Source organism: Oncorhynchus gorbuscha, linkage group LG16 (genome assembly GCF_021184085.1).
Source record: "Oncorhynchus gorbuscha isolate QuinsamMale2020 ecotype Even-year linkage group LG16, OgorEven_v1.0, whole genome shotgun sequence".
In the NCBI taxonomy this organism is placed as follows: Eukaryota; Metazoa; Chordata; class Actinopteri; order Salmoniformes; family Salmonidae; genus Oncorhynchus; species Oncorhynchus gorbuscha.
The window spans coordinates 77963050-77988935 of record NC_060188.1 but is presented as its reverse complement, the minus strand read 5'-3'; the positions used below and the strand labels follow the sequence as shown (position 1 = coordinate 77988935).

The 25886-nt window shown below is 43.0% G+C and overlaps 1 protein-coding gene across 5 annotated transcripts in view; it reads left to right on the top strand.

The window, feature by feature from the left end:
• Positions 1 to 25886, top strand: part of LOC123999110 (nipped-B-like protein B) — a 72849-nt gene that overhangs the window by 8148 nt on the left and 38815 nt on the right. For all 5 annotated transcript variants that reach the window (XM_046304526.1, XM_046304525.1, XM_046304524.1 and 2 more), the window contains exons 2-4: positions 1658 to 1807; positions 5931 to 6096; positions 6221 to 6321. In XM_046304526.1, coding sequence (XP_046160482.1) covers positions 1658 to 1807; positions 5931 to 6096; positions 6221 to 6321 — 417 coding nt within the window. The remainder of the gene's footprint in view (positions 1 to 1657; positions 1808 to 5930; positions 6097 to 6220; positions 6322 to 25886) is intronic.

Here is a 25886-nt window from a genome sequence, read left to right as displayed (position 1 = left end):
TGAAAGTTGAATTGGAATACCACTACGACACGCAGGATCATGCTAACGGGGGTATTGAGATTGAGCCACTATCTCATGTTAGGCATGAAAGAAATACCAAATAGTTCTGTAGCTAGTGCTAGTTGGCTAATAAAGGTTGCGTGCACATGTTAGCTAAATTAACAACCTCATTATTAACCATGTTTATTGAGTAGCGTATGCAAATGATGGCAACGTTCACCCGTCTGTTACGCTGCCACGTATTTACAGGGAAGAGGACTAGTTTCACTTGCCTTTGCTAGTTAAATAGCCAGTGTAGCTACTTTTTCAATGTTATTTAATTCAGCTAGTACATTAGCTTCTTCTTCCATAACTAAGCTAAATGGCCCATTATCTGTGGACAATGTCATAGCTATCCCATATGACTGAATTAGTTTACCGTGTTGGATTGTCATTGACCAACACATTTTAGCCTACACATACAAGCTGCAGGTCTGCTATATTCATGGAAAATGTACTTGTATTAACATATCTATCAAAGTACAATGGTAATGTCTGAATGTTACTGCTTGAATGATGGTTATTGACCGGAAAGAAACACCTTAAAGTAATAGTATAGCTATAGTAGCTACCTGCAAATGCAGTTAGGGAGCAATTCAAAGAAAGTGTTTTCAAGAAGACCCTGCTGCTCCAAAGGAATTGCCTTCTTTCAACCAGATAATCCTTTGTGCTGCTTGCTCGCCCACCCTCTTACCCAACCAGCACAGCCCCAGAGTGACCATAAGCATTTGGGTCCAGAAAGGGGTGGCAGTTTTCATTTAAGCACACATGGGTGCACACCTCTTTCTAGGATTGTCAAGGAACTACCCCAGTAACCACTGATGACGGAGCTGTACCATGTCACGTTATCTAGGCCTATTCCTGTGTGTTGCCGATCCTTGTCTCTACTGTCAATCTCGTGTTGATCATGCTATAGTGGGATAATTACACCTCTGGTTGTCTTCTCCTCTGAAAGTGGCTTCAAGGAAAATAGTAGTGAATGATAATGATGAAGGTTTGGAAAAATTATTTAAATGCACTGCAGTTCAATCCTGATGAAAAAAACATACATCTGCATGTATTTTGAATGGGTTGCTTTGATGACACCCCTGAAACTTTTCAGGGCAAGCACCACCAGTAAGTACTATGCACATGCATGTCTGCAAAAGTGTTGTACTAATAGTGTGTTTGCTCTGCCATTCATCGACCACTTTCCCCATGTGTACAACAAGTAGCCTTTTTTACTCAGTTTCTTTACTCTGTGAAATTCCCTCAGCCCTGGCAGAATTATAGTGTCTAAGTAATGTAAACCCATTTGTTCATCTCTGTCTATTGATGATTCTTGCTCCTCTTGATTCTGTTTTTGCCAAGGCTTTGGTTTAAAGGAATAGTTCTGGATTTTGGCAATGAAGTCCATGATCTACTTTCTCTGAGTCCGACAAACTCATGGATACCATTTATATGTGTCTGTGTCCAGAATAAAGGAAGTTAAGAGGTAGTTTAGTGTGCCAATGCTAACTATCCCTTTAACATGCTCTAGCACCTCTGAGGACAGTGTTGCATATTGAGGAGCGTTGTGTGATATTGTGAATAGGGCATTGCCGGTGGCTGTTCTAATGAAGTCCTCTCTGTTCTGCAGCGGTCGGGAGATGTGAGGAACAGTTGGAGGGCGACGACATTGAGCAACCTGTGCATCGACACGACCCCCACACCCCTATCTTCAGCATGAATGGGGATATGCCTCATGTTCCCATCACTACTCTTGCTGGGATCGCTAGCCTTACTGACTGTAAGTATTACACTGCCACTTAACTGATATACAGTGCATTCGGAAAGTTAACTGATTTCCTTATATGAACTCAGTAAAATCTTGGAAATTGTTGCATGTTGTGTTTATTTTTGTTCAGTATATTATGAAAGGTACAGTGCATTCGGAAAGTATTCAGACTTTCAGTATTCCACATTTGGCTACGTTACATCCTTCTGAAATGGATTACATGTGCCCCCCCCCCCATCAATCTACACACAATACCCCATAATGACAAAGCAAAAACAGGTCTTCAGAAATCTTTGCAAATGTATAGATAATAAACTTAAATATCACATTTACATAAGTATTCAGACCATTTACTCAGTACTTTGTTGAAGCACCTTTGGTAGTGTTTACAGCCTTGAGTCTTTTTGGGTATGACGTTACATGCTTAGCACACCTGTATTTGGGGAGTTTCTCCCATTCTTCTTTGCAGATCCTCTCAAGCTCTGTCAAGTTGGATGGGGAGCGTCGCTGCACAGCTATTTTCAGGTCACTCCAGAGATGTTTGATTGGGTTCAAGTCTGGGCTCTGGCTGGGCCACTCAAGGACATTCAGAGACTTGTCCCGAAACCACTCCTGCGTTGTCTTGGCTGTGTGCTTAAGGTTGTTTTCCTGTTGTAAAGTGAACCTTTGTCCCAGTCTGAGGTCGGGAGCACTCTGGAGCAGGTTTTCATCAAGGATCTCTCTGTACATTTCTCCGTTCATCTTTCCCTCGACCTTGACTAGTCTCCCAGTCCTTGCCGCTGAAAAACTTCCCCACAGCATGATGCTGCCACCACCATACTTCACTGTAGGGATGGTGCCAGGATTCCTCCAGAAATGACGATTGGCATTTAGGACAATGTTTTTCATGGCCTGAGAGTCCTTGAGGCGCCTTTTGGCAAACTCCAAGCGGGGTGTCATGTGCCTTTTACTGAGGAGTGACTTCCGTCCTGCCACTCTACCATAACGCCCTGATTGGTGGAGTGCTGCAAAGATGGTGGTCCTTCTGGAAGGTTCTCCCATCTCCACAGAGGAACCCTGGAGCTCTGTCAGAGTTACCATCAGGTTCTTGATCACCTCCCTGACCAAGGCCCTTCTCCCCCGATTGCTCAGTTTGGCTGGGTGGCCAGCTCTAGGAAGAGTCTTGGTGGTTCCAAACTTTTTCCATTTCAGAATGATGGAGGCCACTGTATTCTTGGGGATCTTCAATGCTGCAGACATTTCTTGGTACCCTTTCTCAGATCTGTGCCTCGACACAATCCTGTCTCGGAGCTCTACGGACAATTCCTTCAACCTCATGGCTTGGTTTTTTCAATGACATGCACTGTCAACTGTGGGACCTTATAGACTGGTGTGTGCCTTTCCAAATGATGTCCAATCAATTGAATTGGAAACATCTCTCAGATGATCAATGGAACCAGGATTTACCTGAGCTCAATTTCGAGTCTCATATTTGCAAACATTGCTAAACCTGTTTTCGCTTTGTCTTTATGGGTTATTTTGTGTAGATTGATGAGGGGAAAAATATTTAATCAATTTTAGAATAAGGCAGCAACGTAATAACATTTGGAAAAGGGGAATGAACGGGTCTGAATATTTTCCAAATCAATGCAGCTAAATTTTTAACAAAGGCTCTACTTACGGGTACCTCGAAAGCAAGTGAAAAGATGTTAGCAGGGCCAGGCTATTTTTTCAGGACTGCGTCTACTGACATTTAGACCAGCTGCAAGCTTTGATGGTACATTGGTAAAGTACATTGGCTGTGGTATCAGACTATACCACGGGCATGACAAAATAGTTATTTTTACTGCTCTAATTATGTTCGTATCTAGTTTATAATAGCAATAAGGCTCCTCTGGGGTTTGTGACATATGGGCAATATACCATGGCTACGGGCTGTGTCCAGACTCTCAGCTTGCGTCATGCCTAAGAACAGCTCTTAGCTGTGGTATATTGGACATATACCACATCTCAGGCCTTATTGTATAGCATGGCTTACACTACTTCAAAGGTAAAAAACTAAGACATATTTATCTACAACCTTGAGGCTAAACATAGTCAGGTTTCAGGGGAGATCTATTGACAGCATGGGAGTCAATTCTACCATTCTAGGAATATTTATAATGTTGTCAGAATTACACGGACAATGGTGAATAGCTGGGAATCCCAGTTTTTCAACAGTCATATTTTTCTTCTCTACCAATAGATAAGCATTTGAGAGGAGGTTTTACAAATGTATTTATCAATGGTTAATTAACGCATCCATTCATCAATTCACAAAGTTTTTTTCAGGACATCTGACATGACAATGACATTAATAGATGCTAAACGGTAGGCTGTCATTGTAAATAAGAATTTTTCTTAACTGACTTGCCTAGTTAAATAAAGAATAATGGTTAAATAGGCCTACCAAGAAAACTAGTCAGGCTACATGATATGTTTTGCGTTGACTACCTATTGTAGTTAGACAGACTATCATTATTTTATAGGCTAGGCTACCTGTTTCTACAGTGTCTCTCTTTCTCCTAGGCCTGGGCACGAACACAGATTCACAACTTTTCTGGGGTTTTCATGATCGTGCGAACTCGAAAAATAAGCTAGAACTGGGAAAATAACTCCTTACTGTCACAGAATATCAATATATGGACTCACGGCTTTGCTTTTTGTGATCTTTTTTTTTTTTTTTACTTGTCTATTCAAACAATTTAAAATTATATTTTTTGTCTGACTTTTTTAAATTGTATTTTTTACTTGTCCAGCTCTGTATAGTTTGCAAAGTTATAGTATATACAAAGCTGTTTTTCAAATGTATACAATCCTCTAAAAAAAGTCAGGACCATTTTGCTTGCTTTATGGTCAGTGCTGCCAGCCGCAAAGTTCATTTCTTGGTATTTAAATAATTAATTTACCAAGTTGGCAAGATTGAATTTAGCTTGTTTTTATTGCACTCTTGTTTCCTGTTGTAATAAAACATGAATGTTCTCTACTTGAATATTGCTGTCTTGATATTTAGGACACACTATTATTGATGGTACTTTTCAATAGCCTTTGCTTTAGAGTGAAATGGGTAGTGTAATGTAATGTATAGTGCCGATAGATAGTATCCACCTGTGCACATTTTGTTGCCTTAGTGCTTGGACTTTCAATGCAATAAATTACACCGTGGCTAAGTGTCAGAGTCTGGATGGCAATTTCTCTTGACTACAATTCCAGGCAAATGTTCTGTGCTAGTTATCCAATCGCTTAGGAAGCTTGAATACAAATATGATCTCTGACAAAGAGCCATGAGGCTGACACATTGGCACAAAATAAACAAGTGACTTTGCAAGTACTGCGTGTGAGAACATCTTTTCTTTTAATTATTCTTTGATGGTTCCTATCCACCTGCTAAGCAATCCCAAGAAGTGCATTTCAGTTTTACAGGGGTTGCATTAGAGTTCAGAAATCTGCATTTTCAAAAGGCTGACCGCCCTAAAAAAATATATATAAAATGCCCATTTGTGAATTCTCATCCGTGTGAAGTGCAACTGAATCACAAAAATAGTATTATGCCGAGCAGAAATTATAATAAGCATTTTAGATCTGCGTTTACAAAAGGCAGCAATATATTTCTTAGGTGTTTTTATTTTAAAAAACATGCATGGAAAAACGTAGAATTCTGCATTAACGCAACCCCTGCTTGTAGGTTATTGTTCTGCCAAAAGGTGCATTTCTCTTCATGTTTTAGGTCTTTAGCAGACGGAAGCAGGATTTCCTCATGCAGTGATGTGTAGTGTTGGATTTACCCCTAACCTAATGCTTTAACCTAAACAATATCGGGGAGTAGCTGGGATGTTGATCCATCCATGCACTATTTTTCCCATCTCAGGTGTTTTATTAGTCACCCAGAGAGCTATCAGTCTAAAGTGCATATCAGAGTCCATAATTCGCCACATTCAAATCAATAGGAGCTGCGTACGTGGAGCGGCATTGGTTGGGAATTTTAGGGGGGTGCGCGACGGGGGCTGTACACGGATGGTGGTCTCTAAGCTGCGTAGCTATATCACAATGTGGGGCTGTACCATCTCAGCTCCGGCCTCTGAATTATGCGTAACCGGTCTGCTCTTCCTCTTTGCAGTGTTAAACCAGCTGCCCCTGCCATCCCCTCTCCCCGCCACCACCACTAAGAGTCTGCTGTTCAATGGGAGGATTGCGGAGGAGGTCAACTGTCTGCTGGCCTGCCGGGATGAGAACCTGGTGTCCCAGCTGGCTCATAGCCTCAACCAGGTTTCCACAGAGCACATGTGAGTACCCTCATCACCGCACACCTTTCAATGCTAGGGGTCACAACCGCTGATAAGAGTGTGAGCTGTAGTCTCTTATTATGAGCCACAGTTGCATTAGTTGATTCCCCCCCTCCCATTGCAGAGAGCTGAAGGACAACCTGGGCAGTGATGACCCGGAGGGAGACGTGCCTGTGCTGCTGCAGACAGTGCTGTCTAGGAACCCCAACATCTTCAGGGAGAAAAGTAAGTTAGCCCAATACTGGGTTCAGGATGGTAAGGAGAGAGTGCCTCTGACTCTGCATTGGAGCACAGTGTATGGCCTAACACAGCGCTGACTGTGTCTCTGCCTCTTAGGGCCTTGATTTGTTGTCCTCAGTAACATTTTCTGGGTCTAACGTGTTTTGTGAGTCAAAACTGCTTCTTGAGGCGTTGCAAGGCAAGCTTTGCTGTCTTTATCATTTTTAGAGTTGGCGCCGTACTTGTAGCTTGAAGAGAGTTTGTAGTGGATTTAGTTGGCATCTTGATTGCCTTGAGTATACCTGATAGACATTTAATTGCTTTGTGAAATATAGCACTGTTGGACAGTAGGGTTGGACGATGTCAACCTTTAACCTATCGTGATTATGTACTCATAAAGCATTGTGATATACGGTGGTATGGCCCCTTATTGGCCAACCAAAATATATAAAATATAAAAGAAACATCTGCTAAAACCACCATTGGGCTAATAGCACGAAATCGGATGGTACTATTTAGGGCTGGGAATTGCCAGGGACCTCACTATACGATTTTGTCATGATACTTAGGTGCCGATATGTATTGCAATTGTCACGATTCTAAACTCAGCAAAAAAAGAAACATCCCTTTTTCAGGACCCTGTCTTTCAAAGATGATTCGTAAAAATCAAATAACTTCATAGATCTTCATTGTAAAGGGTTTAAACACTGTTTCCCATGCTTGTTCAATGAACCATAAACAATTAATGAACATGCACCTGTGGAACGGTTGTTAAAGACACTAACAGTTTACAGACAGTAGGCAATTAAGGTCACAGTTATGAAAGCTTAGGACACTAAAGAGGCCTTTCTACTGACTCTGAAAAACACCAAAAGCCCAGGGTCCCTGCTCATCTGCAAGGAGGCATGAGGACTGCAGATGTGGTCAGGGCAAGAAATTGCAATGTCCGTACAGTGAGACGCCTAAGACAGCGCTACAGGGAGGCAGGAAGACAGCTGATCATCCTCGCAGTGGCAGACCACATGTAACAACACCTGCACAGGATCGGTACATCCGAACAGCACCTGCGGGACAGGTACAGGATGGCAACAACAACTACCCGAGTTACACTAGGAACGCACAATCCATCCATCAGTGCTCAGACTGTCCGCAATAGGCTGAGAGGGGCTGGAAGGGGGCTTGTAGCCTTACCAGACATCACCGACAACAACGTCACCTATGGACACAAACCCACCGTTGCTGGACCAGACAGGACTGGCAAAAAGTTCTCTCACTGATGAGTCACGGTTTTGTCTCACCGGGAGTGGTGGTCGGATTCACGTTTATCGGCGACGGAATGAGCGCTACACCGAGGCCTGTACTCTGGAGTGGGATTGATTTGGAGGTGGAGGGTCCATCATGGTCTGGGACGGTGTGTCAAAACATCATCACTGCTGTGCGTTACAGGGAAGACACCCTCTTCCCTCATGTGGTATTCTTCCAGCAGGCTCAACCTGACATGACCCTCCAGCATGAAAATGCCACCAGCTATACTGCTCATTCTGTGAGTGATTCCCTGCAAGACAGGAATGTCATGGCTAGCGAAGAGCCTGGATCTCAATCCCATTGAGCACATATGGGACCTGTTGGATTGGAGGGTGGGGGCTAGGGCCATTCCCTCCAGAAATGTCTGGGAACTTGCAGGTGCCTTGGTGGAAGAGTGGGGTAACATCTCACAGCAAGGACAGGCAAATCTGGTGCAGTCCACAAAGAGGAGATGCACTGCAGTGTTTAATGCAGCTGGTGGCCACACCAGATACTGACTTACTTTTGATTTTGACCCCCCGCCCTTTGTTCAGGGACACCTTAAATGTAAATGTAATTATTCAATTTATGTTCGTCACATGTCTGTGGAACTTGTTGAATTTATGTCTCAGTTGTTGAATCTTATGTTCATACAAATATTTACACATGTTAAATTTGCTGAAAATAAACACAGTTGACAGTGAGAGGACGTTTATTTTTTTGCTGAGTTTATATGTATTGCGTTTTTTTAGTAATTTGATGTTCCAAACATTGCTAACGATATGTCTGCTGCAGAGAGATGAGAGAGCATAAGAAAATTCGTTTTGATCAATCATTGAATTGAAAGTCCTGAAAACATGTTGGCTCACTATTTAGAAAGAAGATGGAGAACAATCTATAGGATGAAAAATACTGGAGTTTCAGTGCAGGTACAGCCAACTAGCACTAGCTAATGTTAAAGTAAAACATATATATAGTTTTTCCCCCCTTCAGTATCAATATTTTTTTTACCTCTATCACTACAACAACTGGAAGAATCATGATGAAAGATAATGTTGTTGAAAGCCTAGGCAGAGCCACATGATGGAGCAAAGTAACAGTCAACAAACAGTACAGTAGTGAGTTAGGTTTTATATCTACCGTCTTCAGATCTAGATAATGGCTTCATTTGCCTCATCCTCCTGTCTTAAGGGTGTGTAGCATAAATGTAATCAAATTTAACATATGGATTTGCATTAGTATATGAATTAAAAGTCCCAATGCAAAGTTACCTCACTTTTAATTTCTCGAGTTATGACATAAAACTATTCCGAAGACATGTCGGAAAATGTTTTCCCGAGGTCTGGTGTAATATGGAGGACCCGACAAGCCACCCTATTCCCTATAACGTAAACTCCAACAGCAATAACTTCAAATGAAACCAATTTTCAGCCAAGTTACCATCAAATACTTGAATTGATTGTAACAAATCAATTTGTAATAATAATAATAATAAATGCCATTTAGCAGACGCTTTTATCCAAAGCGACTTACAGTCATGTGTGCATACATTCTACGTATGGGTTGTCCCGGGAATTGAACCCACTACCCTGGCGTTACAAGCGCCATGCTCTACCAACTGAGCTACAGAAGGACTACAAGTTTGCTAGCCAACTAACGTTAGCCCTACTAGCCTGAGTCAGCCAGTTGCTATCAACACCTAGTTTACAGCTACATTCAAGTCAGCTAATGTTTTGTAAAAACATCTAACCAGTTATCAAAGATTATTATCTGGCTAAGATAAGTGCATATAGCTAACTAGCTATTAGCCTATCCAGCCACCAAGCCTGCTAACAACTGTAGACCAGATAGAACAACTAACATAACACAAACCAAACGGCAGATCAAAAGCAAAGAGAGAGCAGAGACTTAGAGATTGATGTATGGAGCCGAATCGAAGGTAAAACCTTTAAAATAGTGCAGGCTGAGTTGGCTACGAAAGCGAGGGGAGGCTGGCGCTTCACCGGGCCGAGGGAGAGTCAGTGAGGGAAATCATATAGCTATAATGAGAAAAATCCCAAGTAGATTTTTCAGTCATCTAGTGCGCTAGCACTAAGCCAATTTGGAAAATGTTACAAAACTTGCATAGCCTACTTCAGAGAACATGTCGAAGTTGACAAAACAAAAAGAACAGACAAGGTACTACATACACAATTCGAGCCAGCAGCTATGATTTTCTTTCGTCTTGAGCCCAACCTGTTAGCCTGCCGTGCTAACAGGTTCCCACTAAATAACACAGCCACAAAGTCTGTGAAACGCATGAAGATGCTAACGTTGGCCAACTTGAGCTAGTTATCGAGCTAGCATATGAACTAACATATGACGTTGAGAAATAGCACTTTGTGGGTAGTTCAGAAGATATCCGGAAATAAGTTAAGAAATATCTAATAACCCCAAAACATAACTATGTAGTTATATCAAATCCAATCAAATTGTATTTCTTACATGCTCTGATTACAACATGTGTAGATCTTACCGTGAAATGCTTTCTTACAAGCCCTTAACCAACAATGCAGTTCAAGTAATAGAGTTAAGAAAATATTTACGAAATAAACTTTTATTGGTTACATACACATATCTCTTCACGACTTTCTTGGTGTGTTTGGACCATGATAGTTTGTTGGTGATGTGGCCACCAAGGAACTTGAAAATCTCGACCCGCTCCACTATAGCGCCGACAATGTTAGTGGGGGCCTGTTCGGCCCTCCTTTTCCTGTAGTCCACGATCAGCTCCTTTGTCTTTCTCACATTAAGGTAATCACATTGTGACCACGTCTTTGACCACACTGTGTGCTATTGTTTGTTCTACTTCTCATAAAGTTGTGATTGAAAATACCTTAGGCCTATGGATTTGTCATTGTTCTTTTTGAAAGTGGCAACTTTAGGACAACAGTAGAGTTTTGGGGAAATAGGCTAATGTTCATAACTTTCATTTGTCCTAAAGCTTTTATGATAGGCCTAGTCGGAGGCTGCTGAGGAGAGGACGGTTCATAATAATGGCCGGAACGGAGTACAATGGAATGGCATCAAACACATGGATACCACCGATTCTGCTCCAGATATTACCACAAGCCCGTCCTCCCCAATTAAGGTGCCACCAATCTCCTGTGGTAGGCGGATAGGTTATCAGCCGAAGTTTTTAAACAGCTAGACACAAGATAGTTCAGTGTCGGAAAAAAATTAATGAATAGCCTAGCTTTACGCTATAGGCAAAGGCCCATGCATCCAACATTAGAGAGATAAACAATATTTTCTGATTGAACATTTTGTGCTGCTTTGTTGGAATTCTCTGAATAAACAGATGGAAAAGGGGTCTTACAAAACATCTACCAGAAAAGGTATTAAAAGGTATCACAAAGGCATCAAAACACAATGATGTTGATATAAAGACCCCTGACAACTAATATCAACACATATTTAGTTTTGGAGAAATTGTTTACCATCTGTAAGTTTAATGCTGCAATATGTAACTTTTTGGGCGACCTGACCAAATTCATACATCTTTAAGGTATTTTCTCTCCCTGATGAGGATATAGGACAATGAAGTAACAAGTAATGGTAGACCTATCAATTACTGATATCAATTTTGTTGATGAATTATTAAGTGATTGGTAACGGACTTCCGAGTTTCAATCTGTATAGGAATTACTGCCACTGAATTGGCTACTATGGGAAATCACAATAGTCACTAATCACAGTTGGGTGTTCTCCCTTCCGCTGGCATACTGTTATGTTCAGCTCAAAACTGTTTTCTTTCTTTCTGTTGTCTGGTGGTCAAACCAAGTGTGTTAAAACAGTCTGAGTCTGGACAACCCCTCCCCCGCTCTCTCTATGCCTCTCACGCTCAAGTTAATGTCACCTCTCCCAGCTCTTACTGACACCTACCCATGAGCCCCTCTCTTTCCATTTACTCTAACCAGCATCCTCACCCACTGAACATTGACCGACACCGGACGTCCATAGACTTTGAAAAGTAGTTTAAATTTGGTCAGTCCACCCTGGTCTTGGTGTTACAGTCCACAGACGGACAGGACTGGACCAAATCTGAACCTATCATAGACTTATGTTTCACATTTTTGGATAGCACAGTGAATAGTAGAACACAGTACTGTACCGTGTGTGGAGTACAATACAATACAGTAGAGTATAGTATATTGTACTGAACTATACTCTACTGCAGTGGTTCTCAACTTGTTTTACCTCACAAAAATGATCGGAAAATACAATCTGTAAAACAATTTTTAATGCTATATTGATAGTAAATGTAGCAATTAAATGACAAGGGAACATTCCCACCTCTTTCATTGTCAATAATAACATTTTGCCCATATTCTTGATGAAGAATGTTAGTAAGCTCACTGGTTTGAGACCACAAAATTAGCTCTGCTAATAGCTCAATATTGAAAATACTGTGATTTAAGTTTTTTAATGATTTGAAAGTCTAAATTCATTATCATTTATACACACTTTCTACCTTAATTTGTTTAAGTTCAGACTGGATAATTTATTAATTGTATAAAAAAAATGAATATATGTGTGTGTATATTTATATATTTCTTTACTCGGACACCCTCGTTCCATTCAAGGACTCAGTTGCGAACCACCGGTTGAGAATCACTGCTCTACTGTGCTCTGATGTCCAAACTTGTGGAACATGAGTAGTTGCATAATTATGCATTTCTGTTTAGTGTTTAGACCCATGATGTACTGTTATTCCGTTACTGGGTGTAAATCCACTTCACTTACTATATTTTTTAACTCAAGGTGTCATGTCATAGCTGACCCCATTCTTTCTGCAGACATCTTTGAATCTTAATTCGGAGTAGGGCTGGGCGGTATACAGTATTTGATCATATACTGGTATTTATGCACGGACCGGTTTGAGTTTTTACTTTACCTTCTATAACGCTATTTGGCTGTTTGGTTTGTTAAATGTGATACGCCGTGTGTAACTTTCCACGTAGATCTAGTCCCGCCCGCTGTCACTCAAGGATTGCATTTGTTGTTGCTTGACCACGAGACACTTTCGTTCAGTCTTCATGGTCAATGCAGCACATGCAACAATGTTGATGACAACAATGTTGTTTCCACTTTGATCTGAACATAAATCCACAAGCGTTCTATAATCACAATATTAGTTTGTGTTTCTCACATCTGCAAACAGCTAGTTTGTATTTTCTTAGCAAGTTAAACCAAATCGTGTTAGCCACTAATGCTAATCGCCAGTTAGCTGGCTCAAAGTACTGAGTCAGAGCAAACGTAGCTAGCGAATACAGCCTTTGATACCAGTACTGGTGGAGGCTTAAATCAGCATGTTGTTTGTACAACAGTATCTTCTAAATCAAAGAGGAAAGGCAAAGCATGAATATGTTGGCTATATGAATAAATATTTAATGTAGCCAAAGATTATAGGGTCCCCTAGGAAACACTGAACATCACTTTGGTTCCTACCTGGTCACAATAACCTGTCCATGGCATTTTAATTCGTTGTCATGTCAAACAACACTGTATTCAAAGTGCACACTATATTTATATTTTAACTATAGAATTATAATAAACATTTTATTTCCATGATTCCAAAGTTCACTCCAGTGTTTTGATCTAAATCGCAATATTTGGTTAAAATAAGACCTAGTATTTTTGCCCATATCATGGCAGTGTGGAAATGATCTCAAATGAGTGCAGGAAATGCAGAAATTTATGGAAATGCAGGAAATTGTTTTAGGTTGAAGTTGAATTGAACAGTATAAAACAATCCGAATGGAGAAAGACCCATTTGAAATCATTTAGAATATATGTATTGCCACCCTAGTGTCACGTACTACTCATAAAGCAAATGTAGAACTTTTATTAATCAAAAGCATAAAATACCGTCAACAGTTTGAAAAATACCATATTTTGGACATATCGCCCTGCCCTAATTCGGAGCAGATATTTAAATAGTTTTGGGGGAATGTGTTTTTTTCTGTTACCAAAGTTTGCATCTGCACAGTTCTTCCACTAAATTTGTTTTTGTAAATGTGTCTGTGGAAATTGTTTAAAGTAGTCCTTGTACATAGAGTTGTATGGTTTGTTGAACTTTGAAATCAATCTTTTTTTGTTTGGCATACTTTTAAAAGTGGACAAAAACGGAGTCAAATCGTAATTCCGTTATCATGGAATTGACCATAAACTTTTGCCCTCCTATCTGACATTCAGCTTTGGTGCTCTCCGCTCTGTCTACAATCTACATTGTTCTCTTGCATTATGTTAATAGTCTACCTACCACATATTTATTGAAATAGGCTATGGCAAATTGAAATAGGCCATATGGTATGTCGTCTGGCTCTGCGATGCCCTAACGTGCTAGCTTTACTGCACGGTATCAGTCAAGATCAAATAGGCTAAACTGTCATCTACATTTACATTTAAGTCATTTAGCAGACGCTCTTATCCAGAGCGACTTACAAATTGGTGCATTCACCTTATGACATCCAGTGGGACAGTCACTTAACAATAGTGCATCTAAAACTTAGGGGGGGGGTGGGGTGAGAGGGATTACTTATCCTATCCTAGGTATTCCTTAAAGAGGTGGGGTTTCAGGTGTCTCCGGAAGGTGGTGATTGACTCCGCTGTCCTGGCGTCGTGAGGGAGTTTGTTCCACCATTGGGGGGCCAGGGCAGCGAACAGTTTTGACTGGGCTGAGCGGGAGCTGTACTTCCTCAGTGGTAGGGAGGCGAGCAGGCCAGAGGTGGATGAACGCAGTGCCCTTGTTTGGGTGTAGGGCCTGATCAGAGCCTGGAGGTACTGAGGTGCCGTTCCCCTCACAGCTCCGTAGGCAAGCACCATGGTCTTGTAGCGGATGCGAGCTTCAACTGGAAGCCAGTGGAGAGAACGGAGGAGCGGGGTGACGTGAGAGAACTTGGGAAGGTTGAACACCAGACGGGCTGCGGCGTTCTGGATGAGTTGAAGGGGTTTAATGGCACAGGCAGGGAGCCCAGCCAACAGCGAGTTGAAGTAATCCAGACGGGAGATGACAAGTGCCTGGATTAGGACCTGCGCCGCTTCCTGTGTGAGGCAGGGTCGTACTCTGCAGATGTTGTAGAGCATGAACCTACAGGAACGGGCCACCGCCTTGATGTTAGTAGAGAACGACAGGGTGTTGTCCAGGATCACGCCAAGGTTCTTGGCGCACTGGGAGGAGGACACAATGGAGTTGTCAACCGTGATGGCGAGATCATGGAACGGGCAGTCCTTCCCCGGGAGGAAGAGCAGCTCCGTCTTGCCGAGGTTCAGCTTGAGGTGGTGATCCGTCATCCACACTGATATGTCTGCCAGACATGCAGAGATGCGATTCGCCACCTGGTCATCAGAAGGGGGAAAGGAGAAGATTAATTGTGTGTCGTCTGCATAGCAATGATAAGAGAGACCATGTGAGGTTATGACAGAGCCAAGTGACTTGGTGTATAGCGAGAATAGGAGAGGGCCAAGAACAGAGCCCTGGGGGACACCAGTGGTGAGAGCGCGTGGTGAGGAGACAGATTCTCGCCACGCCACCTGGTAGGAGCGACCTGTCAGGTAGGACGCAATCCAAGCGTGGGCCGCGCCGGAGATGCCCAACTCGGAGAGGGTGGAGAGGAGGATCTGATGGTTCACAGTATCGAAGGCAGCCGATAGATCTAGAAGGATGAGAGCAGAGGAGAGAGAGTTAGCTTTAGCAGTGCGGAGCGCCTCCGTGATACAGAGGAGAGCAGTCTCAGTTGAATGACTAGTCTTGAAACCTGACTGATTTGGATCAAGAAGGTCATTCAGAGAGAGATAGCGGGAGAGCTGGCCAAGGACGGCACGTTCAAGAGTTTTGGAGAGAAAAGAAAGAAGGGATACTGGTCTGTAATTGTTGACATCGGAGGGATCGAGTGTAGGTTTTTTCAGAAGGGGTGCAACTCTCGCTCTCTTGAAGACGGAAGGGACGTAGCCAACGGTCAGGGATGAGTTGATGAGCGAGGTGAGGTAAGGGAGAAGGTCTCCGGAAATGGTCTGGAGAAGAGAGGAGGGGATAGGGTCAAGCGGGCAGGTTGTTGGGCGGCCGGCCGTCACAAGACGCGAGATTTCATCTGGAGAGAGAGGGAGAAAGAGGTCAGAGCACAGGGTAGGGCAGTGTGAGCAGAACCAGCGGTGTCGTTTGACTTAGCAAACGAGGATCGGATGTCGTCGACCTTCTTTTCAAAATGGTTGACGAAGTCATCTGCAGAGAGGGAGGAGGGGGGAGGGGGCGGAGGATTCAGGAGGGAGGAGAAGGTGGCAAAGAGCTTCCTAGGGTTAGAGGCAGATGCTTGGAATTTAGCGTGGTAGAAAGTGGCTTTAGCAGCAGAGACAGAGGAGGAAAATGTAGAGAGGAGGGAGTGAAAGGATGCCAGGTCCGCAGGGAGGCGAGTTTTCCTCCATTTCCGCTCGGCTGCCCGGAGCCCTGTTCTGTGAGCTCGCAATGAGTCATCGAGCCACGGAGCGGGAGGGGAGGACCGAGCCGGCCTGGAGGATAGGGGACATAGAGAGTCAAGGGATGCAGAGAGGGAGGAGAGGAGGGTTGAGGAGGCAGAATCAGGAGATAGGTGGGAGAAGGTTTGAGCGGAGGGAAGAGATGATAGGATGGAAGAGGAGAGAGTAGCGGGGGAGAGAGAGCGAAGGTTGGGACGGCGCGATACCATCCGAGTAGGGGCAGTGTGGGAGGTGTTGGATGAGAGCGAGAGGGAAAAGGATACAAGGCAGTGGTCGGAGACTTGGAGGGGAGTTGCAATGAGGTTAGTGGAAGAACAGCATCTAGTAAAGATGAGGTTGAGCGTATTGCCTGCCTTGTGAGTAGGGGGAAGGTGAGAGGGTGAGGTCAAAAGAGGAGAGGAGTGGAAAGAAGGAGGCAGAGAGGAAAGAGTCAAAGGTAGACGTGGGGAGGTTAAAGTCGCCCAGAACTGTGAGAGGTGAGCCGTCCTCAGGAAAGGAGCTTATCAAGGCATCAAGCTCATTGATGAACTCTCCGAGGGAACCTGGAGGGCGATAAATGATAAGGATGTTAAGCTTGAAAGGGCTAGTAACTGTGACAGCATGGAATTCAAAGGAGGCGATAGACAGATGGGTAAGGGGAGAAAGAGAGAATGACCACTTGGGAGAGATGAGGATCCCGGTGCCACCACCCCGCTGACCAGACGCTCTCGGGGTGTGCGAGAACACGTGGGCGGACGAAGAGAGAGCAGTAGGAGTAGCAGTGTTGTCTGTGGTGATCCATGTTTCCGTCAGTGCCAAGAAGTCGAGGGACTGGAGGGAGGCATAGGCTGAGATGAACTCTGCCTTGTTGACCGCAGATTGGCAGTTCCAGAGGCTACCGGAGACCTGGAACTCCACGTGGGTCGTGCGCGCTGGGACCACCAGAGTAGGGTGGCCGCGGCCACGCGGTGAGGAGCGTTTGTATGGTCTGTGCAGAGAGGAGAGAACAGGGATAAACAGACACATAGTTGACAGGCTACAGAAGAGGGTACGCTAATGCAAAGGAGATTGGAATGACAAGTGGACTACACGTCTCGAATGTTCAGAAAGTTAAGCTACGTAGCAAGAATCTTATTGACTAAAATGATTAAAATGATACAGTACTGCTGAAGTAGGCCAGCTGGCAGTGGGTGCGTTGTTGACACTACACTAATCAAGTCGTTCCGTTGAGTGTAATAGTTTCTGCAGTGTTGCTATTCGGGGCTAGCAGGCTAGCTAGCAGTGTTGTTTACGTTACGTTGCGTTAAAAGAACGACAATAGATGGCTAGCGAACCTAGAAAATCGCTCTAGACTACACAATTATCTTTGATACAAAGACGGCTATGTAGCTAGCTAAGTAGCTAGCTACGATCAAACAAATCAAACCGTTGTACTGTAATGAAATGAAGTGAAAATGTGATACAACCTGTGAATGCGACCGGGTAGTTGAGTTCTATACAGAAGACGTTGGCTAGCGTTGGCTAGCTAGCAGAGTCACCTACGTTAAGGACGACAAATAGCTGGCTAGCTAACCTCGGTAAATTAAGATAATCACTCTAAGACTACACACTCTAAACCTAAACAACACAATTATCTTGGATACGATGATACGAAGACAGCAAAGACAGCTATGTAGCTAGCTAACACTAAACTAATCAAGTCGTTCAGTTGAGTGTAATAGTTTTCCCAGTGCAGCTAATCAGGGAACGTTAGCTAGCTGGCTAGTGAAGACTACGTTAGGACGGCGAAATACGATAATTACGCAATTATCTTTGATACAAAGACGGCTATGTAGCTAGCTGAGAGGAAATTGCTAGGATAAGACAAATCAAACCGTTGTGATATAATGAAATATAATGAAAAAGTTATACTACCCGTTGGAGCGACGTGCAGATGCGACCACTCGCTCCAACACAATGTCGTCACCATCGACAATGACTGTCAAGCATCGTTGATTTACGATTCTGTTGTAATATTGCCCAACCCTATTGGACAGTGCAATAAGTGATTTCAGACAGCGATACAAGTGGTCCTGAGAGCTGGAGAGAATCTGGTGACAAACTGGTGTCTTGTTGCTGGTGCTGTGGGAGAATAGTGTTGTCTGCACTGGTTGCTGGTGGTGGGGGGAATTGTGTATGCACAGACTGTTGAGGCTGGTGCTAGCAGTGTTTTCCATAAGCGCTGGCTGTCGATAAGACTCATTGTCAGCCAGCCACTTTTTCCACTTCAGAAAATAACAAGGCAACAGTAAACATGTTGTGCCACACAAATTATGAAGCCCGTCCCCCTTGGGCCATTTAGTGGAATTTTTTAAATGCAGGATCTTTTTGGCAAGACTCATCGTTTACCCAAGTGTTGGCAAAATCGAGCCGGTGTTGTCTGAGATATTGTGTGGGTTAGCTACACTCATCCCTGAGTATGTGTGCCAAATGTAATCACCCTGAATGAACCTTTCTGGGATATGTGGGACTGTAGCGTCCCACCTCGCCAACAGCCAGTGATATTGCAGGGCGCCAAATTCAAAACAACAGAAATCTCATAATTAAAATTCCTCAAACATACAAGTATTTTACACAATTTTAAAGATAAACTTGTTGTAAATCCAGCCACAGTGTCTGATTTCAAAAAGGCTTTACGACGAAAGCACACCAAACGATTATGTTAGGTCAGAACCTAGTCACAGGAAAACACAGCCATTTTTCCAGCCAAAGAGAGGAGTCACAAAAAGCAGAAATAGAGATCAAAATTAATCACTAACCTTTGATGATCTTCATCAGATGACACTCATAGGACTTCATGTTACACAATACATGTATGTTTTGTTCGATAAAGCTCATATTTATATCCAAAGATCTCAGTTTACATCGGCGCGTTACATTCAATAATGTTTTGCTTCCAAAACATCCGGTGATTTTGCAGAGAGCCACATCAATTTACAGAAATACTCACCATAAATGTTGATGAAACAAGTGTTATGCATGGAACTTAAAAAATTGCTTTACCGAAAAAGCACACCATGCAATAATCTGAGTACAGCGCTCAGACAACAAAACAAGCCATACAGATATCCGCCATGTTGTGGCGTCAACAGAAGTAAGAAATAGCATTATAAATATTCACTTACCTTTGATGATCTTCATCAGAATGCACTCCCAGGAATCCCAGTTCCACAATAAATGTTTGATTTGTTCGATAAAGTCCATAATTTATGTCCAAATACCTCCTTTTTGTTCGCGCGTTTAGTACACAATCCAAACTCACGAGGCGCGGGCAAGTCCAGGCAAAAGTTCAGACGAAAAGTCATATTACAGTTCGTAGAAACATGTCAAACGAAGTATAGAATCAATCTTTAGGATGTTTTTATCATAAATCTTCAATAATGTTTCAACCGGAGAATTCCTTTGTCTGTAGAAATGCAATGGAACACAGGTCGCTCTCATGAGAGAGTGCGTGATCAGCTCATGGCACTCTGCCAGACTCCTGACTCAAATCAGCTCTCATTCCCCCCCTCCTTCACAGTAGAAGCCTCAAATGCAACATGACCCCATAGACACTGTATATTCGATAGGCAATGACTTGAAAACTACAAACCTCAGATTTCTCACTTCCTGGTTGGATTTTTTCTCAGGTTTTTGCCTGCCATATGAGTTATGTTAAACTCACAGAAATCATTCAAACAGTTTTAGAAACGTCAGAGTGTTTTCTATCCAAATATACTAATAATATGCATATATTAGCAACTGGGCCTGAGTAGCAGGCAGTTTACTCTGGGCACCTTATTCATCCAAGCTACTCAATACTGCCCCCCAGTCCCAAAGAAGTTAAACAGATCAAGAGATATAAACATGTACCATTATATCGCCACCGTGTGGACGATATGATTGTTCTGGCATATGTTGGGTCTTGACAGTATTTGCAACTTGTGTACCAATGGTCGGTTACAATAGACATGTCCTTGACTGATTTATGTGCTAGACCACGTGAATGTTTATTGGTCAATAGCAGCCATATTGTTTTAGAAAATATTGCGTTGACAGAGTGCGAGACCTTTGGCCATAGATGCCACATAAGTTTCGTGCAGATCGGTCATTCAGTGCCAGAAGTGTAGCTTTTTAAGTGTTTTTCATAAAATTCAAAATGATGGGTCCCAGATGCAAATTTGTTCCTTGTGAGGACCTATGGTGCATTCGGAAAGTATTCAGACCCCTTGACCCTTTCCACACTTTTTTACGTTACAGCCTTATTCTAAAATGGATTACAAACATTTTTCCATCATCAATCTACGCACAATACCCCATAATGGCAAATCAAAAGCACGTTTTTAGAATTTTTAGCAAATGTATTAATTAAAAAAACAACGGAAATATCACATTTACATAATTATTCAGACCCTTTACTCAGTACTTTGTTGAAGCACATTTGGCAGTGATTAAACCCTTGAGTCTTATTGGGTATGACGCTATAAGCTTGGCACACCTGTATTTGGGGAGTTTCTCCCATTCTTCTCTGCAGATCCTCTCAAGCTCTGTCAGGTTGGATGGGGAGCATCGCTGCACAGCTATTTTCAGGTCTCTCCAAGATGTTCGATTGGGTTCAAGTCTTGGCTCTGGCTGGACCACTCAAGGACATTCAGAGACTTGTCCCAAAGCCACTCCCGTGTTGTCTTGGCTGTGTGCTTAGGGTTGTTTTCCTGTTGGAAGGTGAACCTTCGCCCCATTTTGAGGTCTTGAGCACTCTGGAGCAGGTTTTCATCAAGGATCTCTCTATGCTTTGCTCCATTAATCTTTCCTCCAAACCAGTGTTTCCTCTGGAAAATGTGTTAGGTGTGTGGTGTAAGTTGGCTCAAAACTAAATATGTGTAAGTACTGAAAGCCTTGGTTCTAGTGACTTAATAAAAAATAAACCCTCTGAAATATAATTTCCATTCCCATAAATTAGCTCAATAACGTATTGGTAAAATTATTATAGTATACAGGATGCAATTTAAGGTTGAGTGCTGCAGCTATATAAAGAAACATATCAGATACCTTCTTTCTGAAATAAGAAAGTTTATCTTGACAAAATTAACAGAGGAACATTTGACTGAGCATGCGTTTATTTGATTTGAGTTAGAGCCAACTAATTCATGTTTATCACAAAAGGAGGGCGGTGGAAATATCTCCAGGTTCTGACAAAAACCTAGTTCTGACATAGGTTACAGCCTTTGTCAGAGCACTTTATTCTTCTGGGCTTTTGGGAAAAGATTTCCAACTTCCTCCAGTAATTGAGCTCCTTGATGGGGGAGTTTTTTTAAAAACCTGAAATAACAGAAATAATAAGAGAAGGGGGGGGGGTGACAAAGAGGATCTACTTTCACATTTAAATATAATTGTTTCCTCATGGCTTGTTTTTTTCTCTGACATGCACTGTCAACTGTGGGACCTTATATAGACAGGTGTGTGCCTTCCCAAACCACGTTCAATCAATTGAATTTACCACAGTTGGACTCCAAGTTCAAGGATGATCAATGGAACCAGGATGCATTTGAGCTCAAGTTTGAGTCTCATTGCTAAGAGTCTGAATACTTATGGAAATACGCTATTTCATTTTTTTTTATTTTTTCATTTATACTTTTACATTATGGGGTATTGTGTGTAGATTTATGATAATTTCTAAATCCATTTTAGAATAAAAATGTGGAAAGTGAAAGGGGTCTGAATACTTTCTGAATGCATTGTATGTACCGAATTTCATGGCTTTAGGTCAAACGGGGTGAGTGGCGTGACCTTTCAAAGTTTGCATTTTGTTATAGTGTTATAGCGCCATATCTGGCCAATCGCTGTAATTTAGTAAATGCTAGATCTCTATGGCAAGACTCAACATTCACCCAAGTTTCACTAAAATCGGGCCAGTGCTATCAGAGATTTCACAGAGTCTTGCCCAGCTACTGAACGGACAAGTGTTTATTTATTTATTTTTATTTCACCTTCATTTAAGCAGGTCGGCCAGTTGAGAACCAGTTTTCACTTACAACTGCGACCTGGCCACGATAAAGCAAAGCAGTGCGACAAAAAACAACACAGAAGGATAAGCAAACGTACAGTCAATAACACAATAGAAAAATATATGTACAGTGTGTGCAAATGTAGTAAGATTTAAGATTAGGGAGGTAAAAGACCATAGAGGCGAAGTAATTACAATTTAGCATGAACATTGGAGTGATAGATGTGCAGATGATGATGTGCAAGTAGAGATACTGGGGTGCGAAGAACAACAAAGAAATAAATAACAATATAGGGATGAGGTAGTTGGCTGTGCTATTTACAAATGGGCTATGTACAGGTATGGTGATCGGTAGGCTGCTCTGCCAGCTGATGCTTAAAGTTGGTGAGGGAGATATAAGTCTCCAACTTCAGTGATTTTTACAATTCGTTCCAGTCATTGGCAGCAGAGAACTGGAAGGAAAGGCGGCCAAAGGGGGTGTTGGCTTTGGGGATGACCAGTGAAATATGCAGTTGAAGTCTGAAGTTTACATACACCTTAGCCAAATACATTTAAACTCAGCTTCACAATTCCTCACATGTAATCCTAGTTAAAGTTCCCTGTCTTAGGTCAGGTAGGATAACAGCTTTATTTTAAGAATGTGAAATGTCAGAATGATAGACAGAGTGATTTATTTCAGCTTTTATTTCTTTACTTACATTCCCAGTGGGTCAGAAGTTTACAAACACTCAATTAGCATTTGGTAGCATTGTCTTTAAATTGTTTAACTTGGGTCAAGTGTTTTGGGTAGCCTTACACAATCTTCCCACAATAAGTTGGGTGAATTTTGTCACATTCCTCCTGACAGAGCTGGTGTAAAGGAGTCAGGTTTGTAGGCCTCCTTGCTCGCACACGCTTTTTCAGTTCTGCCCACAATTTTTCGATGGGATTGAGGTCAGGGCTTTGTGATGGTCACTCCAATACCTTGACTTTGTTGTCCGTAAGCCATTTTTCCACAACTTTGGAAGTATGCTTGGGGTCATTGTCCATTTGGAAGACACATTTGCGACCAAGCTTTAACTTCCTGACTGATGTCTTGTGATGTTGCTTCAATATATCTACATCATTTTCCTCCTCATGACGCCATCTATTTTCTGAAGTGCACCAGTCCCTCCTGCAGCAAAGCACCCCCACAACATGATGCTGCCACTCCCGTGCTTCACGGTTCAGATGGTGTTCTTCAGCTTGCAAGCCTCCCCCTTTTTCCTCCAAACATAACGATGGTCATTATGGCCAAACAGTTCTATATTTTGTTTCATCAGACCAGAGGACATTTCTCCAAAAAGTATGATCTTTGTCTCCATGTGCAGTTTGCAAACCGTAGTCTGGCTTTTTTATGGTGGTTTTGGAGCAGTGGCTTCTTCCTTGTTGAGAGGCCTTTCAGGTTCTGTCGATATAGGACTCGTTCTACTGTGGATATAGATATAGAGACTTTTGTACTGGTTTCCTCCAGCATCTTCACATGGTCCTTTGCTGTTGTTCTGCGATTGATTTGCACTTTTCGCACCAAAGAACGTTCATCTCTAGGAGACTGAACGCGTCTCCTTCCTGAGCGGTATAATGGCTGCGTGGTCCCATGGTGTTTATACTTGCGTACTATGGTTTGTACAGATGAACATGGTACCTTCAGGCATTTGGAAATTCCTCCCAAGGATGAACCAGACTTGTGGAGGTCAACAAATCTTGGCTGATTTTTTTTTGATTTTCCCATGATTTCAAGCAAAGAGGCACTGAGTTTGAAGGTAGGCCTTGAAATACATCCACAGGTACACCTCCAATTGACTAAAAGTATGTCAATTAGCCTATCAGAAGCTTCTAAAGTCATGACATCATTTTCTGGAATTTTCCTATTTGTGTAAAGGCACAGTCAACTTAGTGTATGTAAACTTCTGACCACTGCAATTGTGATACAGTGAATTATAAGTGAAATAATCTGTCTCTAAACAATTGTTGGAAAAATTACTTGTGTCATGCACAAAGTAGATGTCCTAACCGACTTGCCAAAACTATAGTTTGTTAACAACAAATTTGTGGAGTGGTTGAAAAATGAGTTTTATTGACTCCAACCAAAGTGTATGTAAACTTCCTACTTCAACCGTACCTGCTGGAGCTTGTGCTAAGGGTGGGTGTTGCCATGATGACCATTTAAGTCGTACATTTAAGTCGTTTAGCAGACGCTCTTATCCAGAGCGACTTACAAATTGGTGCATTCACCTTATGACATCCAGTAGAACAGTCACTTTACAATAGTGCATCTAAATCTTAAAGGGGGGGGGTGAGAAGGATTACTTATCCTATCCTAGGTATTCCTTAAAGAGGTGGGGTTTCAGGTGTCTCCGGAAAGTGGAGATTGACTCCGCAGTCCTGGCGTCGTGAGGGAGTTTGTTCCACCATTGGGGGGCCAGAGCAGCGAACAGTTTTGACTGGGCTGAGCGGGAACTGTACTTCCACAGTGGTAGGGAGGCGAGCAGGCCAGAGGTGGATGAACGCAGTGCCCTTGTTTGGGTGTAGGGCCTGATCAGAGCCTGGAGGTACTGAGGTGCCGTTCCCCTCACAGCTCCGTAGGCAAGCACCATGGTCTTGTAGCGGATGCGAGCTTCAACTGGAAGCCAGTGGAGAGAGCGGAGGAGCGGGGTAACGTGAGAGAACTTGGGAAGGTTGAACACCAGACGGGCTGCGGCGTTCTGGATGAGTTGTAGGGGTTTAATGGCACAGGCAGGGAGCCCAGCCAACAGCGAGTTGCAGTAATCCAGATGGGAGATGACAAGTGCCTGGATTAGGATCTGCGCCGCTTCCTGTGTGAGGCAGGGTCGTACTCTGCGGATGTTGTAGAGCATGAACCTACAGGAACGGGCCACCGCCTTGATGTTAGTTGAGAACGACAGGGTGTTGTCCAGGATCACGCCAAGGTTCTTAGCGCTCTGGGAGGAGGACACAATGGAGTTGTCAACCGTGATGGCGAGATCATGGAACGGGCAGTCCTTCCCCGGGAGGAAGAGCAGCTCCGTCTTGCCGAAGTTCAGCTTGAGGTGGTGATCCGTCATCCACACGGATATGTCTGCCAGACATGCAGAGATGCGATTCGCCACCTGGTCATCAGAAGGGGGAAAGGAGAAGATTAATTGTGTGTCGTCTGCATAGCAATGATAGGAGAGACCATGTGAGGTTATGACAGAGCCAAGTGACTTGGTGTATAGCGAGAATAGGAGAGGGCCTAGAACAGAGCCCTGGGGGACACCAGTGGTGAGAGCGCGTGGTGAGGAGACAGATTCTCGGTTATAGGTTATAATAGTGTTTAGGACCTTGAGCGTGGCTGAGGTGCACCCGTGACCAGCTCGGAAACTAGATTGGATATAGGTCTACAACAGTTTGGGTCTAGAGTGTCTCCCCCTTTGAAGAGGTGGATGACCGCGGCAGCTTTCTAATCTTTAGGGATCTCAGACGATACAAAGAGAGGTTGAACAGGCTAGTATTAGGGGTTGCAACAATTTTGGCAGATAATTTTAGACCGTGTCCAGATTGTCCAGCCCAGCTGATTTGTAGGGATTCAGGTTTTGCAGCTCTTTCAGAACATCAGCTATCTGGATTTGGGTGAAGGAGAAGTGGGGGGAAGGGGCTTGGGCGTGTTGCTGCGGGGAGTGCAGAGCTGTTGGTAGGGGTTAGAGGTCGACCAATTAATTAGGACGGATTTCAAGTTTTCATAACAATCGGTAATCGGCATTTTTGGATGCCG